This window comes from Meriones unguiculatus, chromosome 1, assembly GCF_030254825.1.
Source record: "Meriones unguiculatus strain TT.TT164.6M chromosome 1, Bangor_MerUng_6.1, whole genome shotgun sequence".
Taxonomy (NCBI): Eukaryota; Metazoa; Chordata; class Mammalia; order Rodentia; family Muridae; genus Meriones; species Meriones unguiculatus.
Window position 1 is genome coordinate 43,266,830 of NC_083349.1, and position 21,184 is coordinate 43,288,013.

A 21,184-nucleotide genomic window follows, 5' to 3' on the forward strand; every position below is an offset into this window, starting at 1 on the left:
ACTCCCCCTCCCCACTCAACAAGGCTGAATGCTGTGAAGACAAGGGGAAAATCTGGGCTTTCTTGAACAAGTAAGGACAGTTATATATTCCTCTTCTGTTGTGTTCAAAATTCCCACCAGGAAAGAATCCGAAATCATAAGTACCGGAGCCTGGGTGATCTGGAGAAAGATGTCATGCTTCTCTGTCACAATGCACAGACGTTCAACCTGGAGGGGTCCCAGGTATGTGTCACGTTGTCTGAGACGCGTCTAACCTGAACCATGCTTAGGTTCTTGCAAGTGAAGCATTTCATTTCTGCTCTCTGAATCATTGCTTCCTCCCCAGTAAGAAGACTGAAAACCAGAAGGTATGTTTTCTGCTGCCTGTGTGAATAAAGGGAGGGTTTGTGCCATAGCTGGGTAGCCTTCTACTCACAGTTCCTTCCAGGCTTGGCTTCCTGTTAGAGGAGAAACTCAAGCAAGCTGTTGAAGGTAATGCTGAAAGGCTGGGTACCATCTCTGATGATCACTACCTTCTGCCAGCAGTTCTAAGCACAACGACTTAAAAGGGAATAGGAAGGAGCCTCAAACTATTGGTTTTTAAAAAAAGAAAAATTCTTTAAGTCCCCTTCTCCATAGGAAGTCACTGTAAGTAACACGGAACTTACAAGCATAAGGAGGACACTTCCACCTTAATTACAGCTCAGTTCCACTTACTGTTGGTGGTAACTGATTTTTTTTTTTTTTTCCTTTCTCATCCTTCTGGCCTGGTGTTCCCATATCTGGCAAAAAAGAAGAAACAGGACAGGTCAGGTCACACAGAGACCCTGCGTGTAGCATGTAGCCTAGCGGAGTCTACTTCCACAGCCAGGAATGACAGTGAGGCTCCAACACATTTCTGCACCTGGGCCTCCTGCCTTTCTCTTTCTCACTCGTGTCTCACCCCTGGCCAGCTCATCCTCACCCTGACTTGTCAACTCAGACCTCTGGCAGATGTTGTCCCAGTTTCCCCCGCTGGCCTCATACCGTGTATGGGCCTTTTTTTTTTTTTTTTAAGACAGGTTTCTCTGTGTAGCACTGGCTGTCCTAGAAATCAGTCCACAGACCAGGCTGGTCTTGAACTCACAGAGATCTGCCAGCCTCTGCTTCCCGGGTGCTGGGATTGGCTCTGTGGGTCATCTTTACAACAAAAATCTCAAATTCAGGAGCACAAAGGCCATTCATTTATACACCGCTTTTGAGCTGTGGCACAAAGACAACAACATCAGTGTCACCCATGACTATTTTTAAGGATGCAGTTCAGTAGTGTCAAGGCTGCTCTATAGGTATCTAACAGGTCTCTGGCAAACGATGACACCCTACACCTGTAACAACCCTTGAGCTTACCCCAGTTCCTATAACCACCCTCGACCTTGTGGGGGTTGGACTACATAAGTGGGATCACTTTATGTCTGTCTTTTGACAAGTGGCTTCCTAGGGTTCTTCTGTATTGTAGCGGGTGATGGGAGGTCCTTCCTCCCAAAGGCTGAATCCTAGTCACCGCATCTACCATGCTTTCTTCAGCTGCTCACCTGTCTACAGACCTTCTTGGCTAAGGTTGCCTCTAAGGAACATGGATATTATTTCCTCAAGACTCTGCTTCTAATTATTTTGGTACATATCTAAAAGTGAGATTGCTGGATTGTGTATATGTAGTTGGTTCTGTTTTAATTTCCTGAGGGGAAGGTCTATGTCTAGACCTCCTGTTTCTCTCAGTACCACAAGGGACTGTGTACAGGTAGGGGAACTGCTGTGCTGAACCTCACCGATGGGAAACAACCTCGTGAAAGGCTCCTTTGTCGGTATTGCCACAGTAATTAAAGAGAACAGTATTTAAATAAGAACAGTATTTCAATAACTGTGGTTTAAAATATTGTTTTTTGGCCCCTTGGTGGTGGTGGTGGTGGTGGTGGTGGTGGTGGTGGTGGTGGTGGTGGTGGCACACTCCTTTTATCCCAGCACTTAGGAGGCAGAGGCAGGCAGATCTCTTGAGTTTGGGGCCAGCCTGGACTACATAGTGAGATTCAGGACAGCCAGAGCTGTTACAGAGAGAATAAAACAACAATAAACAAACAAACAAAAAATGCTTTCGTTGTTGTCAAAGACGAGACTGCTATCTGCACCCGTCTGCTCCGACACGTTCTTTTAACTTCAGTTCAATGTGTTTGGTCTTCCTTTGAGTGTCTTTGTGTCTGTATTTGGATTCACTCTTTTGCCTCTGCATTTTCACAAGAGTCAATGGTAGCCTGGTGAGCTGGCTCAGTGTTTAAAGCATTTGCCATGCAAGTATGAGGAGCAGTTCAGACTCCCAGAATCTGGGTGGGTTTAGGAGCTAGCCTATAACTCTAATAGAAGTCTTACCTCAGTGACTAATGTGTGATTGAGGAAGATTCCTGTCGTCCACCTATATGGCCACAAACTGTACGCTTGGAGGAAGAAAGCCCGTAGTGGCATCTCTTAAAATAAAGCGTGTGTGTGTGTGTGTGTGTGTGTGTGTGTGTGTGTGTGTGTATGTGTTGTCTGAGGAGGTATATACAGCTATTGTGAATCTGCAGGCCTCAGTGTATGGTTTTTAACAGTCGACGCTTTGGCCATTTAGATCTACGAAGACTCCATTGTCCTACAGTCAGTGTTCAAGAGTGCTCGGCAGAAAATTGCCAAAGAAGAAGAGAGTGAGGAAGAAAGTAATGAAGAGGAGGAGGAAGATGATGAAGAAGAATCAGAGTCAGAGGGTAAGCCCCTTGCATCTGGCCCTTCCTCCCTTTAGGGCTGTTTCCACAGGTACTAAAGGCCATATACTTGTCCTGCTCATGTCCAGTTTTCCCAACTGTTGAAATTTGAGGGCACCAGCCACAGAGCTCAGGGCTGCCACGCTTCACTGAGAACATTCTGCCCGTGTTGCCTTTGGATGTTGGGATAACGCTGGTGTGCAAGCCACCCGCCATTCCTTAGCACTGTAGACTGACATCTGCAGGGCATGAAGAGCACAGATTGCTACGCTCCAACCCAGTGTCTCCTCATCAGTGAGGCCAGGCCCTGTCCCTGATGTTTCACAAGTTCCCACAAGGTGCTGCCAGGCCCAGGCCACACTCAGACAGTCACTGATTTTCCATAATAATGGTCAAACTGATACCATCGTAGAACGCCTATTTATTTTGGTCTGCATAGAGATATGCTTTCACAAACATCATTTGGTTTATCACTCATTAATTTTGCTTAGGGTAGGTGACTTGGAAGGTGAAAAATAAAATGGTATAACCCCATAATCTATAATACTTTGAGAAATGTGTTCCAGTTTTATGCTATTTTGTAGCTGTTTCCACACTTAACATCTAAAAACATGAACAAAATATCAGATGTCTTAATTTTACTGTCCCAAGGAGCGTATTTTCCTACATTTCCCCAAGAGATTGACAGTCTCGTCTCACATATTGTTTCTGCAGTGGTTAAACCCCCTCCTCTACTGAAATATCTACGGTCTTGAGATCTACAAATGCTGGGGAAATTGGCGTGTGTGGTAGAACCACCTTCTCCTGACCTCACCCTCAAATACTTGGAGTGGTGGCTATGGGCGGCCTATTTCAGAAGTTCCTTAGAGGGTGTAGCACTTGGCACTCTTCTGAGCAAGAGCAGAAATGGCTGGACTCTTGCTGGCAGTGCATTTGACAGATAGCATTAGAATGTCCCCTGTTTTTGCTACCTCTGTCTGCCATGCTTGGCAGTAGCCTTCTTTGTTGACATCACTGGGGGACTGGCTAAAGCAATTGTGGAGTAGATTGTGTGCAGGAACTTTTCAAGGGTTGAGAAGAATTAAGCTACACATGTGAGATGATGCATAGGGCAGTCTTCCACGTGTAAGTAGAAAGCAAAACATGGACAGTGGGTGTGCCAGAAGGTCCATGTACACACTAAATAAAACTTCAAATGTCTCCTTGTGTACATATGTCTATACATATTTGAATCATTGGTATGACAGTCTGTAGAATTTATTTACAGGTATAAACCATGCTTTTTTTTTTTTTCCTGAAAATAATCACCAGAGAGCCATGAAATGGGGGAAAGGAAGCATGCTGTCACTTTTGCTTTCCATTTTGTGTTTTTCTACATTAAAAAAAAAAAAAAAAACTACTCAAAATTTCTTGAATTTTTAAGTTAACTAGAGTACACAGTGAAATCATCCTTTTTTTTTAATCCTTTATAAGATTTGTTAATAGTTAATATCAAAAAAAAAATTTTTTTTTTATGTGATAACTGCCCTGCTCAGCCATCAGGAGCCAAGAAAAGGATCCAGCCCCTACTCTGAGGTCTTTGTCCCCTGTGACTGTGCCACTCTCCTTCTGAATAGAGACATGCTGGCACTTGGAAGGGTGATTAACTAGGCCAGCAGGCTGAAGAGTGCCATTGAGGCTCCCCAGCCGTGGGGAAGTTGGGTTGCTTATCCGTGGGGCAGGATAATAATTTTACTGACTTTGAATCCTCACTGGGGTCTCTCTCTGTTTCTGCTCTAGCAAAATCTGTGAAGGTGAAAATCAAGCTCAATAAAAAAGAAGAGAAAGGCCGGGACACAGGGAAAGGCAAGAAAAGGCCAAATCGAGGCAAAGCCAAACCTGTTGTGAGCGATTTTGACAGCGATGAGGAGCAGGATGAGAACGTGAGTGTTCAGGCCCCAGCAGAGGCTGTCTGGGGGTTCACACTCCTCTTCCCTTAGACTGAGGGGAGGGCGGCCTGGTGAGGTGGTCTTGCTGAGGATAACAGAGCTGCAAAATTTAGAACAAAGAGTCTAAAGCTCTGTGTGCCACCAGAGAAATGAAAAGCTTCTCAATAGGTTTCTATTCCCCCTCTCAAGCTTCTAGTGCATGTATGTGCAAATACAGTTTTCTTCATGGCTGATTAATATTTTATATCTCTTGCACCCAGCTTGCTGTGAGTATACAGCAGCTCAGATGAAATAATGGTGATTGAGGAGGCCAGGTGTTGTGGTGTTAGACTTTTTGGCTGTGGTGCCCTGAGATTAAATATCTAGAGGCTTTATTCTTATCAGGAAAAATGTTAAGGAGCATTTTATCAACCCAGGCACCTTCTGATCTGAGGAGTTATTTAATGTTGAAATTAGCACCGGTCACGTGGACATCGCTTGGGTCCTGGGTACTCCCCAGGTCCTGAAGGACTGAGGGGGGCACCTAAATTCAGACACCAGGAGCTTCAGTCCTGCACTGTTGTCCCTGAAGGCCTGGAAGAACAACAGAAACTTGGCCAATCCCCCATCCTTTAACTCATTTCCCAGAGCAGCCCGGCTTCCCGGACACAACCACCCCCTACACCGTTTAAATTCTGGAAAGACAATTTTCCATTTTAGTGTATATGTGAGTTTGATTTCCCTTCAACACATTGCTACCCCAGCATGATTGGAATGTTCTAGAGTAAGGCTCCGTGTATTTGGGTTACACTGAAAACACCATCATTTCTTGAGATGATTTACCAGCGAGCAGACATTCCATGCCTCATCTTTTTCTTGTCTCAGCTAAAAATAGAACTGGTTAGCCATAAACTTGGGAAATCGCCGCAGCAGACAGCGAGCATGGCTAGCAGGCATTGCCTTGGGGTTGCTCTTTCTACATTCCCCACTCGGGCACTGAGGGCGCCCGTGCCTCTGCGGCAGAGTCTGTCTTTCCCTCACTCTCTCCACCTCTTATCTTTCAGGAACAGTCAGAAGCGAGTGGCACTGACGACGAGTGAGCGGCACGGAGCTGAGCTCCCGTGGCAGAGCTGGACAGTCTCTTCCCCTCTCTCCTCTCCTCCCCAGTGAGTTCACTTGCCACTTGGGCACTGGGTTATTTCTCCGTCCTCATTGTCATCTAGAAGTAGCTTTAGGATAGTGCCAGACAAACATATGATATCATGGTGTAAAAAAAAAAAAAAAAAAGTGCGTGCACGTACTCGTGTGTGCGCGCATGCACACACACACACATACACACACACACACACACACACACACACACACAAGAATATTTGTAACATATTGTGACCAAATGGGCCTCAAAGATTCAAAGATTAAAAACAAGCAAAAGCTTTTGATGGAAAAGATGTGGGTGGAGAGTATATTTCTACAGGTGGGTCGAATTTGGTAGCAGTTTGATGTGCTTGGTTCCGTCATCTGTCCTGATGAGAAGGTTTCTATCTTCCACAGCGCCGATGACCAGGACGAGCTGGTAAAAGCCACTGGCTATTTTATTTTTCATCAGGCAATTTTCAAGACTTTCATTTGTTTCAGTATTGTTTTTTTTTTAAACACTGTGGTACATATAAGCAACTTTACTAGGTGACAAATGTACAGTAGTTAGATACCACCTACATATACATTTTTCCATTTTATGCTCTATGATCTGAAGAACAAAAAAAAAAGCTTTTTGACTTGTATGAGATTTCTGTCTACTGTAAACATTGCTGAATTTTTTTTTTGTTCTCGTTTTATCAACAACGCTATTGAATATTACCGTGTCTAGAGTGTCCTGGCTGGCTTCTTTTGTCCACCTGTTACCCATGTGTGCGGTCTCCTTCTCCCTGAAGTGTACTTAATCTTTGCTTTCTTTGCACAATGTCTTTGGTTGCAAGTCATACGCCTGAGGCAAATAAAATTCCAGTAATTTCCAAGAATGTGGTGTTGGTACTTTCCTAATAAACCGATAACTTCCCTGGATGCTGTTGCCTCTTCTTTGGTGGGTCCTAGGGCACCGAACCACTGACGGGGCAGCGGACTGTAGACAGGGAGAGGGTCCGGTTATACACATCACATGGCAGAGGGCACAGCTCCAGAAATGATGCAGCTGTGATGTGAAAGGCAGAAGAGACCACAGTGTCCCTAATCTGCTTTGTCTCATGGCTTAAATGTCGTTTGTTCGCCAGGCAATCTATAAAGGTAGGTTTGTAAAGGACTGGCTCAGTGAATATACCCAGATATGCCTCCCACTGAGATTTAACAGTTGTGTGTGTGTGTGTGTGTGTGTGTGTGTGTGTGCACTCCCCCCAGTCTTAGTAAGCCACAAGGATGTAAATCATAGTGTCACACACGTAGCACTAATCCATAGTGTCACACACGTAGCACTAATCTAAGAGCAGTGGGCCACAGTTCCACTGACACAGCGGAAGGGATGGACGTCCATTTTCTAGTAGTTAATGGAGATCCTCAAAAAGCCAGCCTAGAGATCAGTGTACCCTCTTCCAAGGACCTGCTGGCAGAGTTGAAAATGGAAGTTTCCTGTACCACTAACAAGAGGGTGAACATTTTTCCTGGGGATCAGTTGAGGCTCCTGAGATTGCGCTCGCTCGGATTTCCAGCGCGGTATCAGAGCACAGCCTTAAAAAGCTTCATCTTCCTGTCAACTCTGGTCTGCTTTTCCAGTTACTCTGAGCACCCTGGAGTATTGTATTTCTTCTCTTGGTTTGCTCGTAGGATTTTCTTTCTGCAGTAGGACTGGAGACTTCAAAGAGGAGCCATATTAAGTTTCATGAGACCATTTAGTATCCGTTCAAAGAAAACAGTGCCTTTCCCCTCTGCTTTCATTTCTGTATTTTCTGTGCTTTTCTTGGCTTCAGAGGCCTTGCTGGTAAAAGCTATCCAAACCATTGTTTTTATGGTTCAAGCCTTCTCTGTGTGAAGGGTATGCTTCACTCCTGCTGCTGCTGCATTTGCTGCTGGCCTGTTCTCCCTGAACCATCACACTTGGCCTGCCCAGTACATGAAGCATCCCTTTGTCCACCATCTCCATGCTGTATGTACTACCCATCCGCTAGTCAGCAGATCAACTCACAGCACTGTTGTACTCCCGGTTAAAAAGATCAACAGTACTCTAACTCCACATCGCTCACTTGAGCTTCTTTCATAGGCACCATGTCATCACGTGATCTAACTGAAGTGCTAAGTATGGTGTGGGTTTTTGGTTTTTGAAAGTAGCAAATACATGAGATAACTAACTCACAAAGAAAGAGGGAAAGTTTTGTCAGTTCACACTTCTGGAACTTCCAGACTACAGTCAGTTCACCCCATTGTTCTGGCCAAGGCTGCACAGCACAGGGAAATGCCTAAGAGCAAGAGAAGGGACCGGGGCCACAGTTTCCTTCAGAATCATGTCACCAGTGACCTCAAGACTTCATGCTAGCTGCCACCTGCTCAAGCTATGGCTAACCCATCCCCTTCCCCCAAAATAAAAGACCTTCCTGAAGAAATGGAAACTTTTAAGACAGAAGCCTTAAGGATATTCAATCCGAACTACACTGAAATAATGTCCTCCCTGTACTATTTCCTACTAGTTACCGTTAAGCCTTCCTCTGCCTGCTTTATAAACTGCACTCTATATGCCCTTACAGAGTGGACCCTTTGTGTCAACATCAGTACTAATGATGGTTTCAGGGGGACTCAGGATGTGTTTCCTGTGGGAAAGAAGAGCTACTGTAGGCTCTCCAGGTGTACATTGTGTGGAGACGTGCCTCAGCACTTCCCTCGTGGAAACCTCAGAGCTACCCTTCCAGGGGCACATGCTGAGAGCCTTGCCACAGCTTGACCTCTTAGCTAAGTGCCCCAGAGAGGGTTTCAGTATCCTCTGCGCTCCTGGCTTGGCAACATACCTCGGCCGTCTCAACCTGAGTTAAGTAAGACCTGAGCTTAGAGCATGGATTGCGTGGTCCCAAATGAGGTGATTTTCATAGGTCTGCCTTTTAGAATGAAATAGATATGCTGGTATATATAAAAACTGGGCCAGATATGGCCATATATCCTTCAACAGCACAATGTTTTTAGAGAAACACTGTCACATGATCCTCGCTATGTGGATATTATAGATTATGCTTAGGAAAACAGATGGCAACAATATTGCCAGCTCCTTCTATGGGACCACTAGTGTATGTAGAAAATTAAGCAGTGTGTGCATTGTAGCAGGTATGGCTAGGAGGGTCTTTTAAGGCATCCTGTTTGAAAACTTTTTCTTAAGTATGTTTTACCCAGCAGTGTATCAAAACATATGCTGAGACTCATAGCCAAACTTCAGGCAGAGTGCAGGGAATCTTATGAAAGAAGGGAAGAGAAAGAAAGACCTGGAGGGGACAGGAGCTTCACAGGAGAGCAACAGAACCAAAAATGTCATAGGGGTCTTTTGTGAAACTGATACTCCAAACATGGACCATGCATGGAGATAACCTGGAACCCCTGCACAGATGTAGCCCATGGCAACTCAGTGTACAAGAGGTTTCCCCAGTAATAGGAGCAAGGAGCATCTCTGACATGAACTCATTGGCTGGATCTTTGATCACCTCCACCCGAGGGGGGAGCAGCCTTACCAGTCCACAGAGGAAGACGATGAAGCCAGTCCTGATGAGACCTTATACACTAGGATCAGAGGTAAGGGGAGGAGTACCTTCCCTATCATTGGACTGGGGGAGGGATATAGGAGAAGAGGAGGGAGAGAGGGGGATAGGATTGGGAGGGGATGGGGAAGGAGGCTACAGCTGGGATACAAAGTGAATAAAGTGTAATTAATAAAAATAAAAGAAAAATTAAAAAAAAAAAACGAGATCATAATCCGGATTTACAATCAAATGTGTGGATTGTTCCTGGCTTTGCCCCATACATACTTGAGTTTTGGTATCATCTGCAAAATAGGGAGTGAGTTGTCTATAATTCTAATCTTGTAGTTCATATTCAGCTTTTTTATTAAAGGTTTCCACTATTTAGGAAAAAAATAACTTGTGACATTAAAGAATACCAGAAAGATTTATAGAATTAAGTAGTTTGTAAAGCAGTGGTTCTCAATCTTCCTAATGCTGTGACCCTATAATTTTGCTATTATTATGAATTATAGCATCTGATAGAGAGGATATCTGATATGTGACCCCAAAGAGGTGATGACCCACAAGGTTGAGATCCACTGTTGTCAAGGCTCATCAAGCATCCATGGTTTGAAAAGTACTGTTTCACAAAGTGTCGTTTCCTGGATGGACATAACCAGCATCACTTGAGACTCGGGTTCATCTGAGACCCACTCCAGCAGAACATCTCGGTGAGCCCTGGAATCCAACATGCCTTCCCTGGCAGGTTAAAACCACAAATCTAAATCTATCAGATTGCAGGCAAGTTTCTGTGAATTCATTTGTGGGGAGCTGAGTGTGGCCACATTCATCTCGATTTCTACACCTGTCTCCAGTGTGAACACCCAGCACACTACCATTCCAGTGAAAAGAAAGTCAGTGTAGGTGAGAACAGATGAACAGGCTGAAGGTTTTCCTCTCTCACTAGCTTTCCTGTCATGTCTGTGACAGGCAGCAGTCTTCATTTGTGCCAAAGTTCAGCCTCATTCAGGCCAATACGGTCTGATACTTAGGGGAAATATCTTTGGTTTACTTAGCGGAAACGTATTGACAGAGCCTCCGTTAGCAGGTACAGTCTTTTTTTTTCCCCACAAGAATTTTATGTGAACAGTCATTCTTGCTACACAGATAACTTGGAGGAAAGAACCAATCTGTTTCTTTGAAATTTGTTAGCGCTGCAGCCAGCTAAAGTGCTTGTTTGAATATACAGGCCTAGTATGTCAGGCTCAGCATTAGGGAGGTAGAGGCAGAAGGATTGCCATCACAGTCTGGGCCTATGGTGAGACTATTACACACACACACACACACACACACACACACACAAAGCCCCTATCAACATAGTATTTTAAACCTATAGAAGACTATTCTGCAAAAGTGAAGGAACATTTGGAAGCCAAAACAGAAGAAGTTTGAGTTAAAGGCCAGCCTGGGTTACATAGTGAGACCCTGTCTCAGAAAGGGAGAAGGGGAGAAATAAAGTATACTCACTCTTAACTATATTTCTAATTTCTTAGATTGTTTTTATCTTTGGTTTTCTATAGCTTCTCATAAAATTGAGAGATTTTGTTTTTATCGTGAGTGGGCCCATCTTGCAAGAATTGTTAAAGATCCTTTAGGAACAAAGAAATAAAAGGCAGAGAGAGACTGATCTGTATGAAGAAAGATTCCCAAAGATATGTTGGATCCAGTCCCTACCAAATACCAATGACATTTTTACAGAACATAGAAAAATAAATCTTCAGATTCATATGAAGCCACAAAAGAGTAGCCAAAGCAAACAAACTGGAGACAGAACTTCCTAGCTTCAAAATATACCAAAATGCTATAAAAAGCAAAAATCATGGTACCGGCATAAAAACAATACATGATCTATCAAACTGAAAGTCTTTTTGAAAAATCTCCATACTCCTTTCTGTCAATAGATACATGACAAAAGTGACAAAAACATGCAGTGGGAGAAAGTCTCTTTAATGAAAACCATTGGCACTCCTGGGCATGTGCCCACATCCTATGACGTGGACACACTTAAGGTCTTCACAGGTCTTTTCACAGAGGCAAGAAATGAAGCCAGCTTAGATCGCCATCAACTGAAGAATAGATAATGAAAATGTGGCACATATATACACTGGGATTTTATTTATTAATACAGAAAAAAATGAGATTTACAGGAAAAATGTATGAATTTGGAAAACATTAAGTGAGGTAACCCAGGCTCAGACCATATGTTCTCTCTCATACACAGATCTTAGCCTCTGGTAAGTCTGTAGCCTGGTAGGAGAAGAGAGAGGCAAAGGTCAAAAACTAGAAGAAAGACTCTAAGGGAGGGCAGAGAAGACAGGAGAGCAACGAGGAAGAGAGAGCAGAGGGGGCTAAAGGACAGAGTAGGAAAGAGAAGGCAGGGAAGGGAGAGGACAGGAAGGGATCAAGCCAAATGAAGTATGGGTGGAAACTGGTTGCTTCGTAAGCTAATTTAAAGTTTATAGTTTAAAAAAAGAAATAAACGGCATTTTCCACATGCAGAGGAATGGAATAGGCCTCTCTCTCACATAAACAAAGAGGAGTTGGAACTGACTGAAAGACAGCCGAGGGGAGTTTCGTAACCTTGAGCTAGACAAAAAGTAAGTTTAATCCTCATAATGTAGAAAACAAAGGCAAACAAGACAAATGGGACTATATGCTGCAAACTGGAATGGTTTCTGCAGAATAAGATAAAAGAGCGCAGAGGGAGCCTAGAGAACAGAACTGTGTTTGTAAAGTATGTGTCTGAAAAAGGATTACTATTCAAAATACATAATATACTCAGTAACCTGCCCACCCCATCTGATTTGAAACAGGCTTGAGGTCTACACAGATAATCTCTCAGAAGATCTGGAAATGGCTAACGGCGCTAGGCAGTGTCTGACATCACTTAAGCAATCAGAGAAAGACAAAACCTCAGTGAGCTACTGCCTTTCACCAGCTGAGACAGCTGTTCTAAACAGCACTTATACAGTCTTGCCAGAGTCCAAGTTAGTGAAGCCATTATGAAAAGTTGGTGCCAGGGTCTCCCAAGAGTTCAAATAAGTACCGAATATATGTGTGTAACCAAAGGCAATGATATCAGTGTACAGAGAGACACCTGCACTGCTTATGAACATCAGTATCTAAACCTGCTTCATTGCTCATTTCGAATGGATAAAGAATATATTACATGATCCACCCATTCTTTATCTACAGTTAAGGCATAAAATGTAACAGTGTTAAGTTTGGTGGGCATTACATTCACTGAAAGCCATGCAGGTAGAAATAAATAAATAAATAAACAACCAAATAAATAAATAAATAAATTTGACAGCACAAGTTGAGAGTAAACTAGTAGCAGAGGGTAAAGGAGGAGGGGGAGGAGAGGTGATGATTGAATTTTCTATTCTATCAGTTCTATTACACAGCCAGGGTATCGGTAGTTAACAGTGAAGAGTGGATGGCTAAAATAGACTAAATGTTCTCATCTTAAAAATGAGGTGTGGTCATACTGTCCTGGATCTTCAATACACAACACATATCAGAGCATATCAAAATGTCACATTTTACCCCCTCAAATATGCATGGTTGTTATATGCCTCTCAAGAAGAAATTCAAAGAACACCGAAGAGCAGCCTTAGAAGAGGATGAAAAATTTGACTTCTCTTATCCCTAATTAATCTACCAAGACAGCTTTTGCAAAAGAGGAACATCAGCATATCTGACGATCATAGTGTGTGGACAAAAGGGATGCAGGACAAATTGCTCCAAGGTCTGGGAAGAGCTGGGAAGAGCTGGGAAGACCTCGCTGCATGCACTGGCCCTTCCCTTGCAAAAGGAGACCTGCCTACCGCTGGATCTGAGTATTGCCATCCCTAAGATAATTACTAAATAAGCTTTTAGAAGTCTAAGGGACGAGAAGGAGCTGAGTGGCAGGGTGCCTGCGTAACACATATAAAGCCCTGGAGTTGATGGTCCGGATGCGGAAATCAAAGTGTAATTGGTTTGATAAGGAATAAAAAAAAATGAAATCATATAAAAAGACTTAACATACAGGGGTCAGGAAGTGTAGAAGACAATAAAGAAAAGACAAGGCTATAAAACAGTATTAATTATTAATTTCAAGTATGACTACCCTCACTTTGAATGGCAATGCTCTAGATATATATATACCAAATGAAATGGCAGAGACTCAGTGAGCCAAGAAACAACGCCATCCACAAGAAACTCATTTCAAACATGAAGACGTTTGAAAGGGGAGGGTGACTTCCCGGCAGGCATCAATTTAATATCAGAAGAAAACCCCCGGGATAAAGAGGATTGAGGCCTAGTGAAGGAAAAGAAAATTGTGATTTAAATTCGAATTTACCTTCTGTATACTGCTGTTCATGAACCTTTGTCCCAGATTTACTAGTTTATAAACCTACAGCACATTTGCCCATTTTAACAGAGAGGTTTTCATACTGGGTGTGAACGCTTCAAGAATCGGGGTATTAAAGCTGGGCATGACAGCACCTGCCTGTAATTTCAGGGGAGGCAGGAAGATGAAGATCAGCTGTTCAAGGCTCTGCTACCCAGCTCGAGGCCAGCTGGGGCTGCACGAGGTCCTGTCTCACAAAGCAAGACAACAGAAGCTGTTCCGAGCATTGTTCTCACTCCCAAAAGCTGTCTCAGCATCATTTGTCATCAGCCTCTACCTTCTGACCATCAGCCAAACAGCTACTCGCCTACTTTTTTAATCTCTCGCCTTTATTTTGCCTTTTCTGGCTTCACCTATAAAAAGAATTATACATTGTAAAGTCCTCTGAGGGTTTTTTTTCCATTAATGTTTTTGAGATTCCTTCATGTTGTACTATTTTCATGCCTTGTTATTGCCAAGAAGTGTTTCATAGCGAATAGTCCTCAACCTGTGTATCTGCTCACCAGTTGATGGCTGAGTAGCTAAGGCTGCTCTCAACAATGCCATGGAGGCTTTTGTGTGGCCATGCTTTGTTCCAGTAGGTGAGTACTGAAGAATAAGATTGCTACATCATATGGCAAACACAGGAACAAATGGATGTTAGTTGGGGGAAAATATATTCCAACTGATATTTCATTTCACAAACGAAAATTCGCATCAGATAACCGGACCTTAAATTTAATGTATAAAATATTACATCTTTAAGACAGTGCATAAGAAGAGAGTATTAGACAACTATTTTTCTAGCAGGGAACAAAAATCAGGAGCTGTAAGAGAACACAATGACAAAATAGATTTCCTCCGAATTAAAATGGATGACAATGTTAGTTATGAAAATAGCAAAGCAAACCACACAGCCTATAACATACTTATAAACTGTGCACAGAGAGGGTTTCTTCAGAGAGCCTGCCTGCATTTGTCCCATCATGAACTTTGTCATGTGGTTAAGGCTACTCCAGAATGAAGGCATGGGCAGGGAATAGCAGGGATTTACCGTGTAGCTCTTGCGCCCCTGCAGCTGACAGGACTCAGAGCAGGCTTCCTCTCTCTTCTCTTCGTCTTCTCAAGAAACTTTCTCACAATAGCAGCTCTTGGGGAGGCTGACCCTCAAAGATAACAGCAGCTCCTTTGTGGCGAGATTCTAAGTTTGTTGTCTGCTGTGGTTTGGTAGAAATGCCACTATCTCTCCTTTTGGTGGGCTTAAAATGTGTAGTATTTGCACATTTTAAGAGTGTGACCTCAGGGAGAAGTCCTCCTAGAGAAGGAAGCCTATGACAATAATTCACGTTAAGGACTTCTAGAGGTCTCTTAACTTATAAACGAACGGTGTTATGGGAGATCAAATTGGAGAAATAGAACTCCAAAATTACCCAGTACTGCACAGAATCAAGCATGTGTTCGCTGTGTGTACATAAATGTTGCCTCCAAAAAATTCTATCTACACTAAATATCCTAAGACATGTTGTTTGGAAATAGTGTCAGGAAGGGACTGCATGGTTTCTTAAGGCTCAGTGTGCTCAGGGTGTCTGGTTCTCCCCCACTTTTCATCCATGGCATTTGAGTCAGCCCAGGCAGCTTTCCAAATTCTCTGGGAACAAGTATGGAAGTCAAAATCCTTAATAAACAATGCAGATAAGGAGAGTCTCCTTAGAGTCAGGCAGCAGCTCCATTGCTTCCAAGCGCCCTTTCCACTTTCCCGAAGTGTTTTTGCACTTTGTAACTCTCTTTTGATGGTCTTTGTTTAAAACACACAAAGTCCCAGCACTCACATGTTTGTCTCCTGGAGTTACAAGGAAATCCTTTATCACACAGTCCACTATTTTTTACCTCATCCTGGATCAAGAAGCCTTCTCAATGGATGATCTGATGTGGTAGCCACCCAGATAGTCCTGTGGCGTTGCTTGTCATCCAGCTGGTGCTGTATTCGTTGCTCACAATGCTGGAAGAGGGCTAAGCCCAGGATCTGGCCTGGGTTCAATAGTGGATGAGAATCACAGCTTGGCTTTACTTCAAGGTTGTTTTACTTCCAAACCAGCAAGAAGGCCATGCAAGCAAGAGTGATGTCTGAAGTTATGTGGTCCAGAGTGAGAGGCCCACTGGGTCAGAGCAGCTCAGTCCCCAGAGGTTCTGGGAAGTGGCAATAACAAGATACCTCATTCATAGGTATGTAGGGAAAGGGATTTAGTATATGATAAACCTATAGGATTCTCTTACATCTTTAGAAGACATTAACTTCTTCCTATCTATGATGCCATAATTTCTATTAGTAAGAGGTTTCCCCCCCCCCTTAATAATCAAATAGGAACTCTATTGATGGTGCTGTAGAGACCATAAAATATATTTTTTTTTCTTCAAGCCACTATATAGATGGTAGCACACACATCCTGGAGAGAAATGCCGTCAGCCAATAAAGAGCTGTGCTATCCTTTCCAGTCAGCCACTATTTCATTGCATCACTGGGAAGTTACCAAATCAATTCCATATGTGTTTATCACAGCTGATAACAAAGGATGGTATGAGTAGGGTGACAGCCATGTGCTGTGGGTGTGTGGGGTGCCTCAGAGGGTTTCTTGGAGGCTGGGGGAGAGGACGTTGGCTGTTAAATAGAGACTATAAAGCATGATTTAAGGTTGAAGGGAGAGGAAGACACAAGGCAAGTGAAACACTGTTGGCATCTTAGTCTGCTTGGACCTTGAAAAAGCTTTTTATCCCAAATGCCACTGACAAAATGGCAAGAGCATGCTTTAAGCTTCGAGTAATCAATGAAAAATGTCTTCCAAGAAGCAAGTATCAGCTGCATCCAAATCACCTCAAGGGCTTGTGAAATCAGATCCCTAAGCTCCATCAGCCACAGAGATTTTGCTTTTTAAGGCAAAAAGCCAGGCCTGAGAATTCCCCTCTGTAAGAGGTCAGCACTGACCTTATGTTGGCCTGCGAGCCACACCTTGAAGGGCTGCTCCTGACTAGACCTCTTAAACTAGTAGACTGTAGTTACATTTCAACACTGTAACATTTAGAAATGGAAATTTCTCCTTAAAAAAAAAAAAATCCAGACTCGAAGCTTCTGCTTGAAAAACTGGGGCTGTAAGTCTGCCTGGCACTACTACATAGCAGAAACCAACTTTTCTGTTTCTTGAAAGACCAAGATTTATCTACAATACGGATGCTCTCATTGAAATCAGCTGCCATTCTGGGCCCTGGCCCTCATGGAAACTTCTCGGTAGCTACACCAAGTTCTCGCTTGCTCTGTTATCTGGAGCCTCTAACCGTCACTCTACTGCAGCCTGCCTTTAACTTGTCCCTCTGCCTTCAGCTGCGATGCCAGTCTATCATGATCTTGGTCTGCTGTCCCTGTGGTGGAGGGTAAACATTCCCTGTTGCTCTCACAGTGGCTCTGAGCTTTCCCATCAAAGCCGTGACGTCCCCACTGAATTGTCTCCTAGCCAAATGAGTGGATGAAGACAGAGGACAGGTAGAAAAGTAATAAATCATATTATACAATCTTTGCTTTTTCCCTCAGGTGACTGCAGTGGAATCTTACGTTTTATTCCCAATTTCAGAAGCAACAATAATAAAAAATTGTGAATTTTAATTAAATTTCCCTTAACGCTGCCATTTAGGAAGAGAAATAAATTTAAACTCCTCAATTATTTAAAACACCCCACTCACACGTGCTGCAGCTCAAGGTTTATTGTACTCGGCTTGAATTTCCTGAAATCCCAGCAAATAAGGTTCATACAGTGGCATTATCCTGCTCCACGCAAGCAGGCGATCATCTGGGACTATAGTTCTATTGGTTAAATCAAATAGACAGCTGGTTTCCCACAATGGAGTCTGTCAGAAATTTGATATGAGAAGTTTTAAAGTATGTGTGGGGAGAGTAATAAAAAGAGGGCGATCCCATGTTCACACTGACACAGACCTCACTGAAGACCCTCGGGAGCTGATTGACCTAAGAGAAGATATGGACAGAAGTGAGAGCGATGCAAGGTAGGAAGACACACCTGCCCATGTGGCAGGTAAAGAGGCCACATTAGAATTCAGAGGAAACACAAATCCTTTCTAGGTGTTGCCTGATGGCATTCGATCTGCTCCTGCAACAAAATTTTAAATAGGAGTGTCCTTACAAGAAATTAGAAATTCTCTTCAAGTACATTGAAAAAAGGACCTTGACAATCTTGTTTAAAATGGGAAATGTTTGAGGGGGTAACCCAGCTTTCAAAACACGAGTGCACTGTGAAGTCCCTGTGCAGCAGAATTTGGGAGGCAGTTTTTGCCAGGAGCTAGGCTGTGACCTTCAGAGGTTTCTTCATTTTTCTAGACCTGACTCTTCACATCTGTAAGCTGAGCTGATCACAAATGATCTCTCAAGTCCTTTCTGGTATTATCATTCAAATGAGTGTCTATATTCTAATTTTTATACTGATTAGACTTCTGTGGTTCATGCAATTAGTTTTGCTATGTGCTTCACAATAAATTCAGGCTTTGGAGTCCTTCATTATGCACAGAGGTGGTCGTGTCTTATTGCTTAGGAGACAAATGAAGTGTCAGCCTTATTCTGAGGAAAATGATTAGAGATTATGTGTCTAGAGGGGAAGAGTAAATCTTATTCAAAAGTGAAATAATAACTTCAGAAGGTCTTGGAAAGACTTTGAAATATTCTTTGGAGTCAGATAATTAAAGAAAGATGATTGCACGAGTAAGTTCCCAAATGCAGTGGAAATAGCCGGTGCATGTGTCATTAAATAAATGGCATTTCATTAGTCCTTAATAGGTAAGGGCTGGGGGAAGGAGAACATGCTGATAAATTTTGTTAAGTGTATTAGATCCTAAGGAGTGGCATTTAGTATATTTCAGGGAAAGCCATTTGTAATGAGCATGACCATAATTTGCATACTTCCTTGTTTATTTCACACCTACTCATCACCGGCGATAATGTTTAGATGTAAACCATGCACAAACAAATGGAATCAAATAGGCCAAGAGTGGTTAGGAGATATATACCCACAGGGACACCCCTACACAACTCCACTTCTCAGTGCCCTATTGGCATTTAGAGTAGCTAATGTTCAGCAATACACACAGGCAAAGACAAAGTCCCTACCTGGACTGAGGACAGCTCTCCACCCAACAAGCCTACAATTATAAGAACTCTAAATTAAACTGGTATATTTAAAAGTCAATTGTTTCACTGAAATTTGAGTACAAAGGAAAGAGTCCCAAACAGTAGAATACTATAATAAAATATAATCTTTCTGGTTCATGGAATGTAAAGAAATCAAAGATAATAGAAAGCATAGTGCCCAGGGCAAACTCTGAGTCTGAGTTCATGAAACCTCAGACACTGGATTGTTTTACAATAACCTTAGCATTCTGAGCAATTCCAGCAATTCCAGAGTATAAGGCCTGTCCTAGTCAGTATTGCTTTGAAGAGACACCATGACCACAGCAACGACTCTAAAAGAAAGCATTTAAGTGGGGCTTTCTTATAGTTTCAGAGATCCAGTCCATTATTGTCATGGCGGGAAACACGGCAGCACACAGTGAGACACGCTGCTGGAGAATTAGCTGAGCTCCACACTCAGCAAGAAGAGAGAGTGACACTAGGCCTAGCTCGGGCTTTTGAAACCTCAAAGTGACATACTTCCTCCAACAAGGCCACACTTCCTCCTACAAAGCCACATCTTTATCTTTTAATCCTTCTTACATAGTGCCACTCTCTGATGACTAAGTATTCAAATATATGAGTCTATGGGGGGGGGGTCATTCTTATTCAGCCCTTCACAAGGCCTTTACAGCAGGAAAAGCACAGGGATATGAGGGAGGGAAAGCTAGGATGCTGAAAGGCTTGGGTACACTGAAGCTGAATTCAGTGAGTTCATATATATTGAAAGGAAAGTAGCTAGGCCTAGAAAAACATACCTGTTATACCTATAATCCTAGCTACACAAGATGCTGAGACAGGAGAATCCCACAAGTACAGTTCCTGAAATTTAAAGAGGCCTAGTTTCAGCAGGAAAACAAACCAACAAACCAAAAACATTCTAGTGACTGTAATAGAGTAATAGAGTACTTGCCTAGTCTAGTGCGATGGCTCGCACCCATAATCCTAGCTCTTGGGAGGCAGAGGCAGGCAGATTTCTCTGGGTTCAAGGATAGTCTAGTTTACACAGTAGACAGTGTCTCAAAAACAAACAAACAAAAATTCAAACGTGAAAAATAGCAACCCACATCCCACATCACCATGGCTGAAGACAACAGACTCACATCCGGGCTTCTTACATTAGCTCACTGGCTAAATATCAACAAGGAGTTAATTTTACTTAGGAGAGTGACGTGGCATGATGCAACTGCAGAGCTCTGGGCTGAGACCCCCATGAACTGGGTGAGCGAGGTCATGTATGGGAAGTCCCTGGTATCTAGATTGGCACTCGGTGGATATTAGCTTTCTCCTCTTCCAGCCTCATCCCAATCTGCCAGTATCAGTGGTAAACATCACAAGCAATTCTTTCCTTTTTCTTTTGAGGTGGGGTCTTACTATGTCACTATGTAGCCCTAGTTGGCCTGGAATTGGCTGTGTAGACCAAGCTGGCCTCCAACTCACAGAAATGTACCTGCCTCTACCTCCTGAGTGCTGGGATGAAAAGCATGAGCTACCATGCCCAGCCAATATTTTCCACTTTCACTGAACTGTATTAGAATGAGCTTCCGTGACAGTGTGCACACACTTGGGAAGAACTGTTTGTACATACTAGTTTCTTATTCTTCAGGTTTCTACTGCTAAGCTTCAGGAGAAACAGCAAGCTAGAGTCACTTTCATTTCAGGAGGCAGGAGGCCACCAGCCCAAGATCATCCTGTGTTTGAATTTCTGTTACAAACTGTAACCTGACCCAGTAAATAAACAAACAAAAACCTAACTTAACAGTGTGATTGTGTGTGTGTGTGTGTGTGTGAGAGAGAGAGAGAGAGAGAGAGAGAGAGAGAAACAGAAACAGCCTGTTTGCAACCAGTCCCAAACAGCTGAACTTCAGCCAATCACAGGCAGCTAACTCATCAAAACATGTCCACATTAGGCACAAATACAGCTGCAGCCAATCAGGGGATTCAACTCCTCAGCTCACACTGCTGGGCTGAATCCTCTGAGTGTCTCCTGGGTGGTGTCTTCTCTACAAGTTTAAAAATTACTTTCTTTGAAATATGCAAGCATATTAAAAAAAACAAAAAGACAGTCTGTGCCTTCTAGATAGTGATGTCTGTTGGTTTAGGCCTTTTATCTGCTTTTGACTGAAGCATGCTAGCCCTCCCCTCAGCATGGCTTACCCAGATGCCGTACTTATGACTCATTCTGT

General features: G+C 43.1%; 1 protein-coding gene across 8 annotated transcripts in view; it reads left to right on the forward strand.

Annotated features, from left to right (window-relative positions):
* Positions 1 to 6,715, forward strand: part of Smarca2 (SWI/SNF related, matrix associated, actin dependent regulator of chromatin, subfamily a, member 2) — a 166,382-nt gene extending 159,667 nt beyond the window's left edge. For all 8 annotated transcript variants that reach the window (XM_021627514.2, XM_021627548.2, XM_021627530.2 and 5 more), the window contains 4 exons: positions 121 to 222; positions 2,618 to 2,750; positions 4,527 to 4,669; positions 5,719 to 6,715. In XM_021627514.2, the coding sequence (XP_021483189.1) occupies positions 121 to 222; positions 2,618 to 2,750; positions 4,527 to 4,669; positions 5,719 to 5,754 (414 nt within the window). In that variant the 3' untranslated portion in view covers positions 5,755 to 6,715. The remainder of the gene's footprint in view (positions 1 to 120; positions 223 to 2,617; positions 2,751 to 4,526; positions 4,670 to 5,718) is intronic.
* The last annotated feature ends 14,469 nt before the right edge of the window (positions 6,716 to 21,184 follow it).